Below are 17,779 nucleotides of genomic sequence, written 5' to 3'. Positions count from 1 at the left end.
AGTTTATTAATTCCAAGCCTGGAACTGGGTCCCTAAAAGTTAGGAATGGCAGTACTCAATCCCACCATATCCACCCTCCTTTAGAAGGTAGGGTTGGAGGCATGCACAGCAGTAATCACAGACTACTGTTTGGAGCAGAAGCCACAAATGTGTTTCCTTCTTACTGAGACTGCTCATAAGAGCCCATGTCCAGTAAATCATAATCTCATCTGATGGCAATGATTTTTCAGTCATTACCAACAAAGGATACACTAGAATTGGACACATCCATCACCTACCCTTTAAACCCCCAAAGTTCTTCCAACATCATTTCATAGGGATACTGTGTTCAGTTTTCTATCTTGAAGCTTTTTCCTCAATCTGTACAAGTCAGTAAAAACATCTCTTTAATGCTTAATTTCCTTCCTTCTTCAGAAAGCTACTTGCATAATTACAGCTGAATGCAAAAATACTGAATTTTCCTTTAAGGATGTGACAGACAAAACTAGAAATCCACCTCCTTCCTGCTGGCTGGGTAGTTTCATCTCTCTAAAGTATTTCTGAGGCACTAGCACCTTATATCATACCTTCAGTCCCTTCAATTTAGTTCTTATCCAAGGTCATAAGGTTCACACATGCATTATTTGGATTGCAGCCCTTCCAGCAACAATGTATTTATAGGAGAGTAGCCTTTCAGCTGTGTCCTTTTGATAGAGAATCTCACATGGGAAACAAAACTGTTTCACCTGTTCAGGACTGTCTGCATGACAAATCTCAAATAAAAGAAAAAAATATTACAACCAAATATTTGTGGTTTTAGACAAATTTTATTAAGAACAGAAAAATCAGAATAGATAATAAGCATATTTTGTCTTAAAATCTGTAAAAGCTAACCTACATAAAATGAGTAGTAGTTTACAATTCTTGAATTTATATCCTTTCTTCACCACTTAATTTCGCTCTGATGACTCTTGGCAATCAGACACCAGAGCAGAAGCATAACAATGCAGTGGGGTACCCAGGGCAGCCGCAATACATGGGTGCATTGGTAACTTCTGATGCCACTGTGCCACCAGCAAAATTGTGAGGTTGTGGCAGCAGTGGTTTTTTTTCATTCTCCCTTCCACTCCCCATCCTCATCATCCTGTCCTAATTATGCTAGTACACCAGAGATTCTGCCTCTGGTTTCATGCATCTTGCACCATACTCCCTTGCTTCTTAGGATCCCTTGCTTACAGGTAACTTTGGTCTACCAATTTGGGACCTCAGCTGCAAGGATATTTAGCCACTATTTATCCTCCAGAAAAGAGATGAATCTCTTATAAAATCTCCATTTTTGTCCCTCAAATTAATACTGTTGTTTGCATGACTTTTTCCTGCATTATTCTGGCAACTTCAAATTCTCTGAAAAGTCTGTATGCAGAACAGTTGCCTTTGTATCTCATTTCCCAATAAGTGCTTCCCATCTTCAACAGCCTTTTTGTTTGCTCTCTGTTCTGGAAATGAACCTTATCTGCTGTATTATTTATATCTGAATTTAGAGATGATTAACTTAAGCCAGAGTGTTCTATTAACATTAATTCTGCTTCCGTATCACATCAGTCTCTCACACCATGGTACCTAACCACAAACAGTTACTGGCAAAGTAATGACAGCCTTTTAGTGTGCACTTGTCACATTGTTTATGATTACCATAACCTAACAACTAGTAGGATACTTAATCATCACAGCCTTTCATAGGCAGTGGCTTCTCAAAAGAAAAATTTCTAGTAAGAGGAGTATTTAAGCAACTGTAAATACTTTCAACCCATAGGAGTGTGCTATAAAAAGAAAAAAAAAGAAAAAAAAGTTCTAAAGAGAGCAGTTGGATGCCAGTAAATATTTTCAGACTATGCACTAAGCCAATCATTAAGGATGTTGACAAGTCCCTTGCCACTGGATATAGAGTACCTGAGCTAAGAACCCCCCAAGTACAAGACAGTTAAAGAAAGATGAAGAGAGGAAAAGCTAGCACCATTAAAAAAAGTTTATTGGACATCTAAATGGGAGCATAAAGGCATTTTATTTGCACATTCATTTTTGCATAATTTCATTTAGGAACTTGGTGACACTCCTTTCACTTTGTTAAAATAAACTCATATCTACCCAGGAATAATTGTAACTATTTCCTTTCTATGCAGTTTAAAAGTACTGCAGATGTATAGAAAATTGTCAGTTGATAATGTCAGTTCAGCACAAGTCAGCACATAGAATCAGAGTTGACATTCATAACTTCCCACCACCATATTTAAAAGGCACACCAAGACCTATTCAGTTTGACAGTCTGATGTAGAGTAACTTGCAGCACTACTCAATTAGATTAAAAAGTATGTAACAGGTTACTGATAGATTGACATAGGTGTTTGAAACCTTTCAACCATGTAACATAATCACATAGTATGAGAAGTAGCAAAGGACATGTGCTAGCATTGCTAGGCTCTGATAATGTTCATTTCAATCCCCAAAGTTTAAAGACACATTATGTCATTAGTTTTCTTTATTTAAGATCTAGCAGCATGGAAGCAGGGTTCTCCAAATAGGATTTCCATAAATTAGAAAAACGGGCCATTGTAGCTCCATCAATAATACGATGATCAGCCGACCAGCTCACGTTCATTATCTGTGCTTTAAATACTTCACCTTTCCCATTAAATCGAGGCAGGGCCTAGAAATTAAGACATGGAAGAAAAATGGAAACTAAAGATAAACTATATAAGTGTATGAATGTTGGCATTTGTTAAAGCAGACATGACAGAATTTCCATTAATAGAACACAGTTTCCCACAACCGTTTGTGTAGAGGGTATCAAACACATGGGCCACCTGCCACGCCACATATCATTCTGGACATATTTCACTGAGAAATCCCTCCTTGACTCAAAAATATCCTTAGAAAGCTCCTCCACGGTTGGTGTTCAAATGACACTTATCTACTAACATTTCCTAAAAGCTTAAGGGGTCACAAGGGAAAACATGAAAAGTATTATTCACTGAGAAAAAGTAGGGTTTATTTGTGCTAATTTGGTTGTCCATGCTAAAGTTTTTAATTATCTAACCATCCAAAGCTCCAAAATCTTTTAAATTCCTAATTCACTAAACAAACCTTAAAAAATCAGAAGGATTTTATTTCAAGTTTTCTCCTGGGTTGAAACCCTGCAATTCTTGTTTCTGCACAAGGGTAACATGGTTCCATAACAACACCTCTCTCCACACACGCATACTTTTTTCTGATTACTGTAAGCCAAGAGATTAATAAATATAGACATATTGATAAAAATCAGAGAAAAGTGGAGCCAGAAGAGAACTTGGAAGATCACCTAGTCCAGTAGAGATCAAACTTTTTGGCAGGCATGGCACAAATTAGCCATTCACTCTCCCTGAATGCCACTCCAATTGCCTTCTGCTGCCTGACTGGCTGCTCTTTCTGCTCCCTTCCCTGTGCCACTGCCCAATTTGCTGTTCTATTTCTGCTTCCTGCCCTGTGCTCCCTGCCTGATCTGCTGCTTTGCTTTCTGCCTTGTGCTGGCTGTCCCCTCCCCAGTCTGCCATGTGTCACACACAGGCTGCCTGTGCCACTTGTGGCACACGTGCTGCAGGTTGACCACCCCCATTTAGTCCAACCCCCTGCTTGAGGTAGGATCATCCCTATCTAAACCATTCCATAAAAGTGCTTGTCTAACCCATTCCTAAAACTATACAATCAACCCTGTCTCACAACAGAGGCTTATTGTCCCCAAACACCAAAAGTACCCTCACTTGCCGCAAGTAAAGCAGGGGATGAGGGCTGTCAGTGTCCTACCACTGCAGGGATTGTTAAAATACTGAGGCAAATATTACATGCTTCTGAAAAACAAACGTGGGCCACTGAGAAAAAGATTTTTATTTACATGTTTTATGTCTGTGTTCAACCTATTCAGTCTAAAAAACAAAAAACACTGTAATATTTCAATAACAAAGTTTACAGATTGCTTCTTTGTATCTTACAAAAAAATATTATTTTGACTGAAAGCATTTAAGTCAAATAGAAAATTTTCAGTAAACAGGGTCTTACTTTACTCCCATCAAACAGTCTATATTCTTGGTTTTAAATCAATATACAGTAAAATCTCTGCTATCCAGTACATCACCTTGCACTGCTGTTGCTTCGTGTGCAGCGGCCACCATCACCCCTCTCACTCCTGGCTCTGCCAACTGGACGCGGTAGGGGGTGCACCGGGGAAAGCTTGCATCCACCACCCCGCACTGCTGCCGCTCTGTGTGCGGCTGCTGCCATCCCTCCTCCCGCACCTCTACTCCATATTATCTGAAAACCCTGCCTGGTTATTTCTGATAACTGGAGTTTTTACATAACCGGAAATCCCCTTACCCTGGGGATCCCGGATAACAGAAATTTTACTGTACCTGTATCTTCCCAAGAGCTCCAATAGCGACTTCAGGAGGTAGTATCACTGGTTTGGCATAAGTACCGCCAATCTAGAAAAGAAAGTCAGGAAAATGAGTTACAGAATAATTCTAAACTGTTCATCTCAAGTAGCAGTATGTTTCTTGCACACTGTCATATGCATGTTACAGATAAAAAATACAATTGTCTGAAAAAATAAGTAATAGGTATTAGGTATATATTGTAAGGAAAAAAAATAAATTTAAGAAATAGATTTACATGTAAACATTTGTGCTATTTTTTTTTTTTTTTTTACTTACTGTGCCAATATTTGAGAGAGTGAATGTTCCCCCAGTGAGGTCATTTGTTCCCAGTTGGCCTGAAGAACCCAAGGACTGTAGGCGATTTAATTCAGAGGCAATCTCAAACACACTACGGACCTGCACACTTTTCACATTAGGAACAATCAAGCCTTGTTCTGTGTCCATAGCAATTCCAATATTGTGAGAAGCCTACAATAGACAAAGCTATGGTCAGTTTTTACTCATCATAAATTATATGTAAATTAAAGGCAAAGATAAAATATTAGTAAGTTTTAGTTTATGCAAAACAAAATCCTAATATAATGTTCTTAGTATTTTTTATCAGGGAAATTTCTTCCGAATGCGAAGCTATACTTTTTAAGAAAATCTCTCTCAAATATTCACCTTCCAGTCCTGGAATAGTAAAGGCAAACTCCAAGCTAATTTTGGAGAGCCTACATTTAGGAAATATAAGTTCCTATGTCCAGAATAGATTGACTGCAGGGGGTGAGACTGATTTAACTCATGCTATTTTGCTAATTAATCTGTGTACACATAATAAAAAAAATAACAATTGGGACCCCTGTTGGTAATCTCAACAGCAAGACCAAGACTTGAAAGGAAAGAGAGACTAATAAATCCTTTAGTCTTCCAGAAAAGTGATACATGAAAAGTTAATCAGTAAGATGTTGGAAAGACAATACAAAGAATTTTCTATTGCTGCTACCTAAACAGTATCATTTATGTAAGCACAAGAGGTTAACACACCTTGTGCATCAACCCACAGGTTTTATAAGAACTACAATAAATTCATGCACAACTGAATAAAGAAAACGTTTTCTACAGAAGAACCCAAATGATAAATTGTATTTTCTGTTTTAAATATTACACTTCCCACCTTTCTTAATACCAGCAAATCCAACTTGTCTTGATCTTTTATAGAAAGGTGTTAAATCAGGATTAACAGCTAGAAGAGTTGAACTATTGCCATCATAACAAAACACTTCTCCTCCTTAGTTTTGAGGGAGCGGGTTTTTCACTTGGAATGCCTGGTCTACTGTCGGAGAGAAGAGAAAGAGACCAGTGTGTCAATATGCTAGCAATAGCATGTCTTTGCTGCTGCTATATAAATAGCATAAATTAGATCAAATCTCACCCTCTGCATTCAATCCATTCTGACATTAGACAGGGATCCTAATGTACAAATAATTTCCCAACATTGCAGAGAAATGTTACTATGGGCTCTGATTTTTACCTAACAATTGGATGGTTTCAGTAACATCTATTTTTTTTGGCACAGAAGAATCTCCATAATATTTCACAAACCTTGTACGTGATATTTTGACAGTTTTCATCCACAGAAGTGTTAAGAACAGGATAATGCAATAAGGCCAGAGAAGCTGCCTGTTAAACATAAAAGAAACAAATTTACTCTAAGCTAATATATTCATAATATTCTAATGCCTTACTCAGGGATGAAAAGAAGAGGCAGCATGAGCATACCTCAGAAACAGATTATAATTTTCAGAATGCAAATCATGTTTGCCTACAGCAGGGGTTGGCAACCAATGGCCCACAAAACCATTGGATCCAGCTCATGGACATGAGGCTCCACTGGCATTTTGCAAGTGGAAGACTTGTGGGTGCTCTTCCCATGCCATAGTGGGGACAAGCAGGGTGGCCAGGTCCTAGTCCTCACCTCCCTCTCATCCAGGGTAGGTCATTCCTACCTGCAGCTGGAAAAGGTTGCCTACTTCAGTCTAGGATATTGCCATTTCTATTTTTGAAAACTATGAAGAGCTAAACAAGTACCTAGATGAGTAATATTTAGGTAGTAGCTATGCTGTTGCAGTACATAGTGTGTTGCTAAATTCTAATGGTAAGAAGGATAAAAGAAAAGCAATTTATGAAAAGTAAAGATGAAACTGAATTAAAAAAAATAAAGAAGTTGGATTTCCCCTCCAAACTACTATGTTCTTAGCATCTACTCTAGCTGTATATAGTAACATAGTCTCCTAAACCCAATATTTTCTTCTTAAGCACCGCTTACCAATTAATTCAACTTCAAGCTTTCCTGCTGCTAGTTATGTAGCAAACCTAAATGCAGGTTGAACAGATATTTGAAAACTAAAAATCAAGCTCTTTTTCCCTGTGTACTGTAAATGTAATCACATTAGAGGATTTCAGCTTTTGATAAGTTTAAGTGATAAGGCAACTCCTCATGTCAAGGCCCAAGTCAGATTTCCCAAAGCTAAACAGTGATTCAGGGGCAGCATAACCCTTCAGGCCATACATTGACAGAATAATCCTCTCAAGGAATACTTCATATTCTAGGAAGAGGTTGTGGCAGGAGGGAATGACTCTTCTGTTAGCTCTCAGCATAAAACTGTTCTAACGGTTCCTTTACAGTAAGCCATGTCTTCAGCCCTGCCAGCCTTCTGGTGAACACTGCAATAATGGCAGCTGGTAGGAAATGTTGCCAAGGTAATATGAGTGAAAACAGTTGGCCTGTAAATAACAAAAGCTTTTTGCTATTTACCTGAAGGAACAATATCTGTTATTAGAAAAAGTAAAATATAAAAATACAATAAAAATACCAGAAAAATAAAATAAAAACAGTACTGTATCATGTTTGAAATATAAGATGAAGATGCAGACACATTGTAATAAGACTGATGAAGACGTTGAAATAATTTCTGTGGCTTGATTCTGGCTATTCTACTAGTGTAATATGACACAAGAAATACAGACCCAAACTGACTGATAATTCACCTTCTCTACACCCCTCCCCAACATTATTTAAAAAATCTTCTCATCCAGAAAATATAAGCCTTAACAATGCTAGTTATTTAACAGTGCATTGTCAAAAGGCCCAACTAACAAGAAAAAAGTTGTCCTCCACATTAAAATTGTATGCTGCAATGTCCAAGACACATCTGAGCCAGATGCATGCTGAAAGGATACAATAGTACTTGGATCAGAAGATTTTGTGGCGTCCATATTACTACTTCATACAATGAGTTGCAATGCGGTATTCCTCACCTTTAAGAAGAAAGGCATAAAGGAGAGTTTAACTCCACGAGCTTGTGCTAGAGGTTTCAACTCTTCTCTCAACTGCACAAGCTGATTCAACTCAATCTCATCACAATAACCAAAGTGAGGAATCTTCAAAGCAGCACTCATGGTCTTCACCATCGCCTTGTGAAATCCTGAAAAATATTTATTAGGTGCTTTTATTAATGAAAGACAGCTTTCAGAAGCTAACTGCAAAGCTTCTAATGTTTGGTTTTGTTTTATAAAAACAGCACATCTTTAAAAACAAGTGGGATAAATAGTAAATACCTCTTTAGGATTACTTATTTTTCAACAACAAGGAAATAAAATTTTAAAATAGCTTTATGCCAAAGATCACTATGACAATGCTGATACTACAGAGTCAAAGGAATCATAGAATCAAAGAAAATTAGGGCTGGAAGGGACCTCAAAAAGTCATCTAGTCCAACCTCCTATTCAAAACAGGATCTTTCCCAACTATACCTTCCTAGCCAAGGCTTTGCCTAGCCAAGTCTTAAAAACCTCTAAGAATGAAGATTCCACAACCTCTGTGGGTAACCTGTTCCAGTGCTTTACTACCCTCCTGGTGAGAAAGTTATTCCTAATATCTAACCTCAACTTCCCTTGCTGCAACTTGAAACAATTGGTCCTTGTTCTGTTATCTGCCAGCACTGAGAACAGTGTAGCTCGGGGTAGGCAAAATATGGTCCACCAACTGGCCGGATCCAGCTCGTGGCTGCCCCCGCAGTCCTCCACATGGGACTGAGCCCCAGCTGCTCCTGCCAGGGCAGCCCGCACTGCACTCCCGCCAGCTCTAGCCCCAGCCAGCATGCAGCTTCTGGTGGAGCTGCTCCCAGTAAAGTTGTAGTCGGCCAAGTGCTCCCTTGCTCCCCTCACCTCCAGCAGAACTGAAGCTCTCCCCTCCCCGCCCCATTAGAAGCTGTATGCTGGATGGGGCCGGGGCCAGGGCTGAAGTTGGGCAGGGCTCATCTACTTTCCGTGCCTCCAGCTGCAGCTGCTGCTCCTGCTGTGCCATGCAGCTCTGGGCAGGCAGGCAGGAAGTTCAGCCAGGCAGCTCATGCCCAGCACATGGAGCTCTGGCTCCAGGCCACTTTCTATCCACTCCACCTACACACAGGTGGCTGTTCATCATGCCAGGTGGCCAGAACAGGTGGAAGGCAACTCAGAGCTAGAGCCAGAGTTCCACACATTGGGCAGAAGCTGCCTGGCTGAAGCTTCCCACCTGCCCAGAGTGAGCCAGGAGCAGCACCAGCTGCAGCTGGAGGCAAGGGAAGTAGAACAGCCCCACCAGCTGCCAACTAGACATCAACCTATTGATTACTCCCATGGAGCCCAACAATCCAGCCAGTTTTCTATCCACCTTACAGTCCATTCATCCAGCCTGTGCTTCCTTAGCTTGCCTGCGAGAATGCTGGGGGAGACCATATCAAAAGATTTGCTAAAATCAAAGGTACACCACATCCACCATCTTCCTGCATCCACAGAGCCAGTCATCTCATCAAAGAAGGCAATCAGGTTGGTCAGAAATGACTTGCCCTTGGTGAATCCATGCTGACTGTTCCTAATCACTGTCTTCCCCTCCTCCAAGTGCACTGGTAAACTTATTCACTGATCTTGTCATTTAATTACATAATAGTTTCTATACAAATAGTAGTCACAGTACTGTTTTAAGAATTCCAAACTACTCATTTCATAAAGGGTTTCAAAGAAAGAGGTCTGTACTGCATAGTAATATAATATGACATGGGGCAACAGCTCAAAGCCAGTAATCAGGAACAGGGCAAAACTACACACACACACATACAGAACACTGGCAGCTATGAATGTAATAGATAACATTATTTATGTTTTCACTGTTGCCAGCTGAATCAATTATCAGTGCTATACCAAGATTACATTTATGCTTTTACCTGTTATGGGCTCAGTTTTATCTTTTCCTGTAAACACAGTGGGTTTTGAAATAGGTACAGGAATTCTGTGCGCTTTATCCTTTGGAGCAGCTGGTGCAGTCTCTAATTTTGGTAATGGTGGGATAATCTCAGATTTTGGCGATGGAGGTAAAATAGCTCCTGTCTGCTTGGCCAAATAATTGAGAATGTCTTCTTTAAGGATTCGGTTATCTTTCCCTGTTCCAACAACTTCACTCAGTTTAATCTGAAAAGTATAAAACAAGCTATTTAACTTTTGCTATATAGCATGTACACAAAATTCTTCTTATAATATTGATATGAAAGTGTATTATAGGGCATGGAGAAATGAAAATCTGGGGCAGTTTCAAATGGGGAGAGTGAGCTGCTGCTTGGGAATACGTAACAACGGTCACACTAACTGCTATATGTACAGGAGACTGTAGTGATACAGGTAAGCTAAATCACCCCAGCTTTAACCTGTGCATCACTGCAGGCTTGTGAACACTAATAATTAGGGCAGTGGTTCTCAACAGGGGTTATGCAACAACCCAGGGTGCCATGACTGCAGTGGTGTCTAGATAAAACTGTCCATTGTGCAGGGCTGCAGCATTTGCACATACTCCTCCTGCATTCAGGCTCCCCGATAACTCCTCTCATACTGTAGCTTTTCCTGGTCTTCCCCCCTGCCCATGCTCCTCCCAGAAAAAGAGACAAGTGCCATGTGCCCCACATGCCTCTGTTTCTGAGAGACACTGTGCAGGGCTAAACTGTGAAGGGCTGCAGCACAAGTCAGCTCTCCTGCCTGCTTTAGACTGATCAGAGAGCCCAAATGAGGCACAAGTGTATGTGAATGTCAAATATTCCTAGGCTGCACCAAACGTGCAGGGCAGTTTTACTTGGTGGCAGCTACATCCAGTTGAGACCCACAAAGGTAAGTTAAGCATAAGAGTGGTTCTCAGCCACGGTTACTACTAGCAGTGCACTGACAGAGATTTTTTGGGCCAATACCAATGGTCAATTTTAAATGAGCCATATCACCTGATACCGATCCGATCACCAATTATGCAGGTCCAGCTGGTAAGTCTGTTGTGGGGGAAGGGGCGAGGGAAGGGAGAAGAATGAGGCTCCTGTGGTGAGGGAGGGAGTGAGGCTCGGGCAGGACCAGGGGCAGGCGCTGCACAACTAGAGGGGGGCATAGGATGAAGCTGTGAGCAGCTTGGCCAGGGGTTGCGGGGTGGGGAAAGATGGCTCCTGCAGCTACGCACACCCCAGGAGAGCATGGGGGGGCATGTGCCCCTGGATCTGTGCGGGGTCGAGGGTGGGTGCGGTGCCAAGTTCTTCCCGACAGGGGGCTGGGCAGGGCTGTGCTTGGGGTGGGCAGCAGCAGTGCTGGGAGGAGAGCTACGGGGGGGCTGCAGCCACCCCAAAAATCACTGTAGTCCCCCCCCCCACCCCCCCCCCCCAGCCCCCCCCCCGCCTGCCCTGAACGCAGCCCCAGCCCAACCCCCCACCGGGAAGAGCATGGCACTGCCCTGTCCCCAGCCTCCAGTGTCAGCCCACCCTCGCACCATGCACAGATCTGGGGGCACATGCTCCCCATGTCCTCCCAGGGTGTGTGCAGTGGCAGGAGCTGCCCCTTCTCCCCGGCTCCATTCCACACTCCGCCCCGGCTCCGTTCCGCACTCCGCCCCGGCTATGCAGCGCCTACCCCTGCCCCTACCCCAGCCCTATTCCCTCTCTCACTGCGCTCCTGGCCGCCTGTGTGCTGGGCTGCAGCTGCGCGCATACACAGGTCATTTACTGGCCACATCAGCCAGAAAAAGCCAATTGCTGATGCTGTTAATTTTCCTTGTATCAGTACCGATCTGATATGGAACCGATATATTGGTGCACCTCTAGTTATCGCCACAGTCAAGAGTTGTGAATGGGTGCCATGACTCTAAAAAGCTTGAGAACAACTGAATTAGAGTTTAACAGCTTCTGTGTTGTCAAGGTACCTGAGTAACATTCCAGTTTTAATATTTTCCTCCTACTTAAACATCATCTATGCATACTTTATCTAAATGATCTGAAAGACTATATGTGACCAGAATTACACATATTAAAGTTGAATAATGATTTCTTGGTAGTTTTTTCTCATTTGAGAATTATTTATAAATACTTTGCCACTTCATCTATGATGCATGTATTTGAAAAAAATAATTCATCAACATTTTCTCACAATTTTTTTTCTTGACAACTGATCACCATTTTTCAACAATGTTGGACTGTTAGTACCATTCCACTTTTCAGACAGATGTAAATGAAAGTAAAAAGGCCCAGTTCAGTAGGAAACAAACCTACATTATTTTCCATGGCAAGACGGCGAACTGCAGGGGTTGCTAGGGTTTTATGTCCCTTTATTTCTTGATGTGTGTGTTCTTCATGAGATACAGCAGGTGTTTCAACAACATCCTCTTCTGGGGCTACATCTGAAAATCAGACAAAGACTAAATGTATTATGTGGCTCCAAAAATCTTGGCAATAGAGGCTAAACACAGAATGAACCAAAGTCAGGCAAGGAATTTGTTTTACGCATCCTAATTTTAAAAATAATGTAATCTGGATACAATTTAACAGAAATTAAGTTTGGGCAAGACCCCCATGCATCTAAACAAAAATCAGTGTTAGGATCCATAATACTGGAAACTACTTATGTTCCATTTTGTATGCTGACTATTCAAATACCAGTAACACAAGCACAACATAAGAACAAAATTTTAAAAAAGGTGGGGGGGAGGGGAAGGAAACAGAGACAAAACCAAAACCCACATAATTCAGTGGGTCTTTCCATTCTGAGACACTTTAAAAAAAACTCACTGGTTACCGCATGTAATGCAAATCTGACACAATGGGTACTGGTAAGACAACGGAAATGTAAATTTCTCAGCAAGACTAATCCGCTTTGTTTTAAGCAAGTCCATTTGCTGGATACACTAAAGGTACTGACAAAACACGATACCCAAGAAGGCATAGTAAACTCAACATTACAGTTTATATTATATCTAAAATGTATCTGAACAGCCTATAAGTAACTACACATCTTGAAACTTTTTCTACAAGAAAACAAATCACTAATTCAAATCAAGAAATTATGTTACATTTTACATACTATTTTTATAGCAGGCCAATTACTTCAGTAAATTATGGATTTTCTAACCTCTAACTGCCTGTAAGAACCCAGACCTCTCCACTATAAGAAAACAATTAGGAATTACGGAAATGAAATATATATTTAAATATACATTGTTTTTCTTTTGGTAATTGTCCAGCATGAGGGTATTTCACCTAATTTAAATTTAAGTAGTGTAATGAAAAGTTAAAGTAGGATTTTAGGCTCTATCTAATATTACTCAGAAAAGAAAAAATTATGGGAACTAACAATTGTCTGTACTTAGTAATTAAAAGTGCCTCGACACAGCAGAATTCTTAGCACGATGCGAGTACTCGGTGCAAGGGATGCCTCGCTACGGCGGGAAAAGCCTTGGTGCAGTGATCAGCTCCCGCAAAAAACTAGCAGCTGCACTGTTTGGATGCATGCTACCGATTGGCTCATCGTAAATTATTCATACCCGGCAGCTAGCAATTGGCTCACTAGCCATATAAAAGCTTGGGTAGTTTCCGCCCAAGCTGGAGAACTCCGCGTGTACGTTGGGAACAAGTTCCTCGTGTACCTTGGAGCAAAACTGGAGGCCTGATCAACCACCAACCACTCCCCGTCGCCGACCGTCCTGATGTACCCCGCACCCTGCATGCTCGGAAAACATCGGTGTGCCACCCGGTTTCTTTCTTTTGCTTGTAACCTGTAACGGAGCATGCCTACACTGTGTGCATCGACGCAAGTCCCTGTACATCAGTTTGTAAGTAAAGTTCTTTTCAATTCAACCAGTACGCGTTTGTGCCTAATTCCACTCCATCGGTGCGGCCCCAATTCCGGCTATACTCGGCCCCCACAACAATATACAAAGAACTATCCAGTATAAACAGAGATGGTAGAGCTTTGTTTGGACCTTCTGACAGTGCAAGGATTCAGATTCAGATCCTACAATTTTGGGGGAGATATACAGTGAATTCAGAGATATCACAAAAGTCTGTATTGTTCCATGTTTTTGCTGAAATAATTATAAAACTGTTGCAACTGTTTTACTGAAGGCTATTCTTCAATATGCAAGTACAAATTCAATCCATCTTTATTTCTTTTACTTTTTTTTTAAAATAATTGAATATAAATAAAAGCCTTAGTCCCTTTCAAAGACCTGGACAGAGAGCAACAAGAAAATCATTCCTTTTGCTTGATCCAAAAAGGCTCTGTCTTTTTTTCCCAAAAACAGTATTAGTCATTGTCTGACACGGTTATTTATAAGCAGAGGACAAACAGTGCATATTCCTATTAAAATTGTTTTGTTGCATTAAAAAAGGAACAAAAATAACTCTCTGTGAAAGTTTATATGCAGAGTCTTATGTGATATTGTTATACACAACTCTCCAAAGCTCACAAGTCCTGGAAAGTGTCATATGCAAGACATAAAAAGGCAAAAACAGCTAGAATGAAATTCCCATCTCCACCCAAATCAGTAATAAAACTCCCACTGACTTCAATGTTGCTATGTTTCACCTCTAATCTTTAACGCAGAATTAGGGCTACTTTTCTATATTGGGTCCAGCAACCTTTATATGCCAAGGGCAGGAACAATCCAGCTCCAGTTTGGCAGAGGCTGGGTGATTCTGATAGTGCATCAGTAGCGAGGGGCGTTTAACCTGCATCCACGCTGGAGCCAGGCAGCTGGGAGTGGCACCTGTGCCACTGCCACATACAGAAATTAAATCTAACCAGCTTGCCCAATAATTCGTTTTCTGAAATTGTGATATTAAGACTGAAATCTACCAACAATCCGGGTGGCTTTATAACAACAAAAATAAATTATTAAAGGAATAAAACTGTTTACAATACCTTTTAAGACATCAGTTTCTATGTCCACTAATGGTTTTCCAACATAAGCAATTTCATCTAGATTATAATAGAGTTTTCTAATAATTCCATCATAACGACTGGTGATAGTAACTGAAGCTTTGTCACTTTGTACTTCACAGATGCTATCAAACTGAGATACGCTATCACCTTCTTTTACATACCTAAGGGAAAACAAACAGACTTTCATAGAACATGATAAGCGTAAAAATCATATTGGCTTTGTTTGTTTTTGATAAATGTAATTATGCATGCCAGTATAGTGCTATAGTGCTCAACCTATCCAATTCTCTAAGCCAGATGAGCGGTGCACAGCTGGTCCAGAGGCCAGATCCCATGCAGGGGACAATCCATGGGCAAGATCCAGCTCAGGGTCAGTTCACGCATCTGGCATACCAACAGCAGAGGCCCATATCCAGCCCTGCACGCTGGATCCAGCCCTGCATGTATATTATGTAGCATGTGGGACTCCCAAGGGGTCCACAAATTTGATGGCAGTGGGGTCGCCACTGTTTCCCTGCTGCTAAATTTCTGGACCCCTGGGGAGCCCTGCAGACCAGATCACACTGCTCCACAGGCTGGATCCAGCCCACAGACTGTAGGTTGAGCTCTACTGGTATAGTGTATTTACATACTTCTAAGTATCTTTACACAGTATACAACAAATATGTTTAATAGTAGGAAAAGCCTATTTGAAACTCTCAACACACATATAGATATAGAAGCTCTGCAACTGAAGAGGCTACTGCTAACATATTTTCTTGAAAATAATCTATTCCTGAATATAACACGCACAAAGTTTTTTTAAAAAGCATCATGAAAATGAAAAGATCTTAATTTGGGTAAGTCACTGAGTAAATAAGGAAAATCTGTCTACTGCGAATTGTTCCTACTGTAACCCAAGCGTAGATAAATAATGATACCGCCCCACAAAGAATAGAATGCTATGAGACAGAACAGAATATTAAGAAGCTTTATGAAGCTTTTGTTGTACATGGCATAGAGTTTCAAAATGTGGTAAATCAAATTTCTAAGAAACCTGCACTGGTAGGCCAAAAAGTTATTCACTTGATGATAAGGATCCTGGTTTTCTCTATTTAAAAATGGCAAATTCTCTGATAAACCCTCCCCCGCAATAACTTCTCTGGTTAAAAACACCAAAATCTACATTCTTCCATGATTAAAATGAAACACCACTATATATGACGAGGTGACTGGCTCTGTGGATGCGGGGACACAGGTGGATATGGTGAACCTTGATTTTAGCAAGGCTTTTGATACAGTCTCCCACAACATTCTCAGAGGATGCTAAGGAAGTATGAGCTGGATGAATGAACTGTAAGATAGATAGAAAACTGGCTGGAGCATCGGGCTCAGACAGTAGTAGCCAATGGCTTGATGTCCAGTTGGCAGCCTGTATCAAGTGGGGTGTCCCAGGGGTCGGGGTCCTGGGGACAGTTTTGTTCAATGTCTTCATTAATGACCTGGAAGATGGCATAGAGTGCACCCTCAGCAAGTCTGCAGATGATACCAAGCTGGAGGGAGTAGTAGATATGCTGCAGGGTAGGACTAGGATTCAGAGCGATCTAGACAAATTGAAGAACTGGGCCAAAAGGAATCTCATGAGGTTCAAGAAGGACAAGTATAAAGTCCTGCGCTTAGGATGAAACAATCCCATGTACCAGTACAGGCTGGGGGCTGACTGGCTGGGCAGCAGCTCTGTAGAAAAGGACCTGGGAGTTACAGTAGACAATAAGCTGAATATGAGCCAGCAGTTTGCCCTTGTTGCCAAGAAGACTAATGGCATACTGGGCTGCACTGGTAGATGTGTTGCCAGTAGGTCAAGGGAAGTGATTATTCCCCTCTAGTCAGCACTGGTGAGGCCATATCTGGAGTACTGTGTTCAGGTTTGAGCCCCCCACTACAGAAAGGCTGTGGACAAATTGGAGAGAATCCAGCAGAGGGCGACAAAAATGGTGAGGGGGCTGCAGGATATAACTTATGAGGTTAAGACTAGGGGGAACTGGGCTTATTTAGTTTAGAGAAGAGGAGACTGACAGGAGACTTAATAGCAATCTTCAACTACCTGAAGGGGGGTTTGAAAGACAATGGAGCTATGCCAGCAGTTCCCAATCTTTGGTACAGGTACCAGGAGTGGTAAATTCTAAATATGTATAAATTTTGGCATTTGTTTTTAAGTATTTTTATCATGGAAAATCAGAACTTCCCTTGCCCCCTTTGCTCCCCCCACTGCTGCTTTGTGGTGCTAAGCAGCCCTGCCAATGCCACTGACCCACAGCTTCCCAGCCCTGCTGGTGCCCCACACTCCCACCCCTCAGCCCCCTACCCTGCCAGTGCCCTCACTCAGGACCCACAGCCCCTTGGCCCTGCCAGTGCCCCTCACTCCCCACTTGGCCTCCACAGCCCAGTGGGTGGGACCTGGTACAGCAGGGCAGGGTGGGGCGGGACAGTGTGGGGAGGCTCGACTCGGTGCCACTGCTGGGAGCCCCACACCACCATGACAAGGCAGCCACTGCCTGCCTGGTAGCAGTGGCACAGAGTTGTGCAACTCACTGCTACCAGGCAGGCATGGGGTGCCTTGTCACGGTGGCATAGGGTTCCTGGTGGCTGCACCAAGCCACCCCACCCCCGCTCTGCCCTGCTGCACCAGATCCCACCCACTTGCCTGCGGAGGCCCCCAGGGGGAGAGCAAAAAGGAAGGGAGCCCCAAGCCTGTAGCTGCCAGCCTGCACCACCCCCTGCCCACAAATCTGGGGGTCACATGCCCCCCACATCCCACCTGGGAGCATGCGCACTGGTGGGGAGCCAGCCCTCCTACCGCCTCCTGGACGAGCTGCTCACAGCTCCGTCCCACTTTCTGCCCAGGGCCTGCGGCCGCACATTCCCACCCCAACCCCATGCACCACCCTGGTTGGGCAGTGCCCCCAGTCCCAGTCCTGCCCAACAACCTCCATCCCTCACTATGGGGGCCTCAATCCTCCACCACTCCCAGACTTACCTGCGGATAGTTGCTCTCCATGCTGCCTGGCTCCCACATGCATGCGTGCGTGCGTGCGTGCACATGC

At 42.4% G+C, this 17,779-nt stretch overlaps 1 protein-coding gene across 1 annotated transcript in view; it reads right to left on the bottom strand.

Annotated features, from left to right (window-relative positions):
* Positions 1–1,990: 1,990 nt before the first annotated feature.
* Positions 1,991–17,779, bottom strand: part of DBT (dihydrolipoamide branched chain transacylase E2) — a gene marked incomplete at its 5' end in the record, with an annotated part of 19,213 nt that continues 3,424 nt past the window's right edge. The window contains 8 exons of the mRNA XM_025197276.1: positions 1,991–2,683; positions 4,419–4,490; positions 4,719–4,910; positions 6,027–6,104; positions 7,743–7,909; positions 9,686–9,929; positions 12,029–12,156; positions 14,676–14,857. Of these exons, the coding sequence (XP_025053061.1) occupies positions 2,516–2,683; positions 4,419–4,490; positions 4,719–4,910; positions 6,027–6,104; positions 7,743–7,909; positions 9,686–9,929; positions 12,029–12,156; positions 14,676–14,857 (1,231 nt within the window). The remainder of the gene's footprint in view (positions 2,684–4,418; positions 4,491–4,718; positions 4,911–6,026; positions 6,105–7,742; positions 7,910–9,685; positions 9,930–12,028; positions 12,157–14,675; positions 14,858–17,779) is intronic.

This window comes from Alligator sinensis, unplaced genomic scaffold (genome assembly GCF_000455745.1).
Source record: "Alligator sinensis unplaced genomic scaffold, ASM45574v1 scaffold647_2, whole genome shotgun sequence".
Classification (NCBI taxonomy): domain Eukaryota; kingdom Metazoa; phylum Chordata; order Crocodylia; family Alligatoridae; genus Alligator; species Alligator sinensis.
This window is presented reverse-complemented; position numbering and strand designations above follow the sequence as displayed.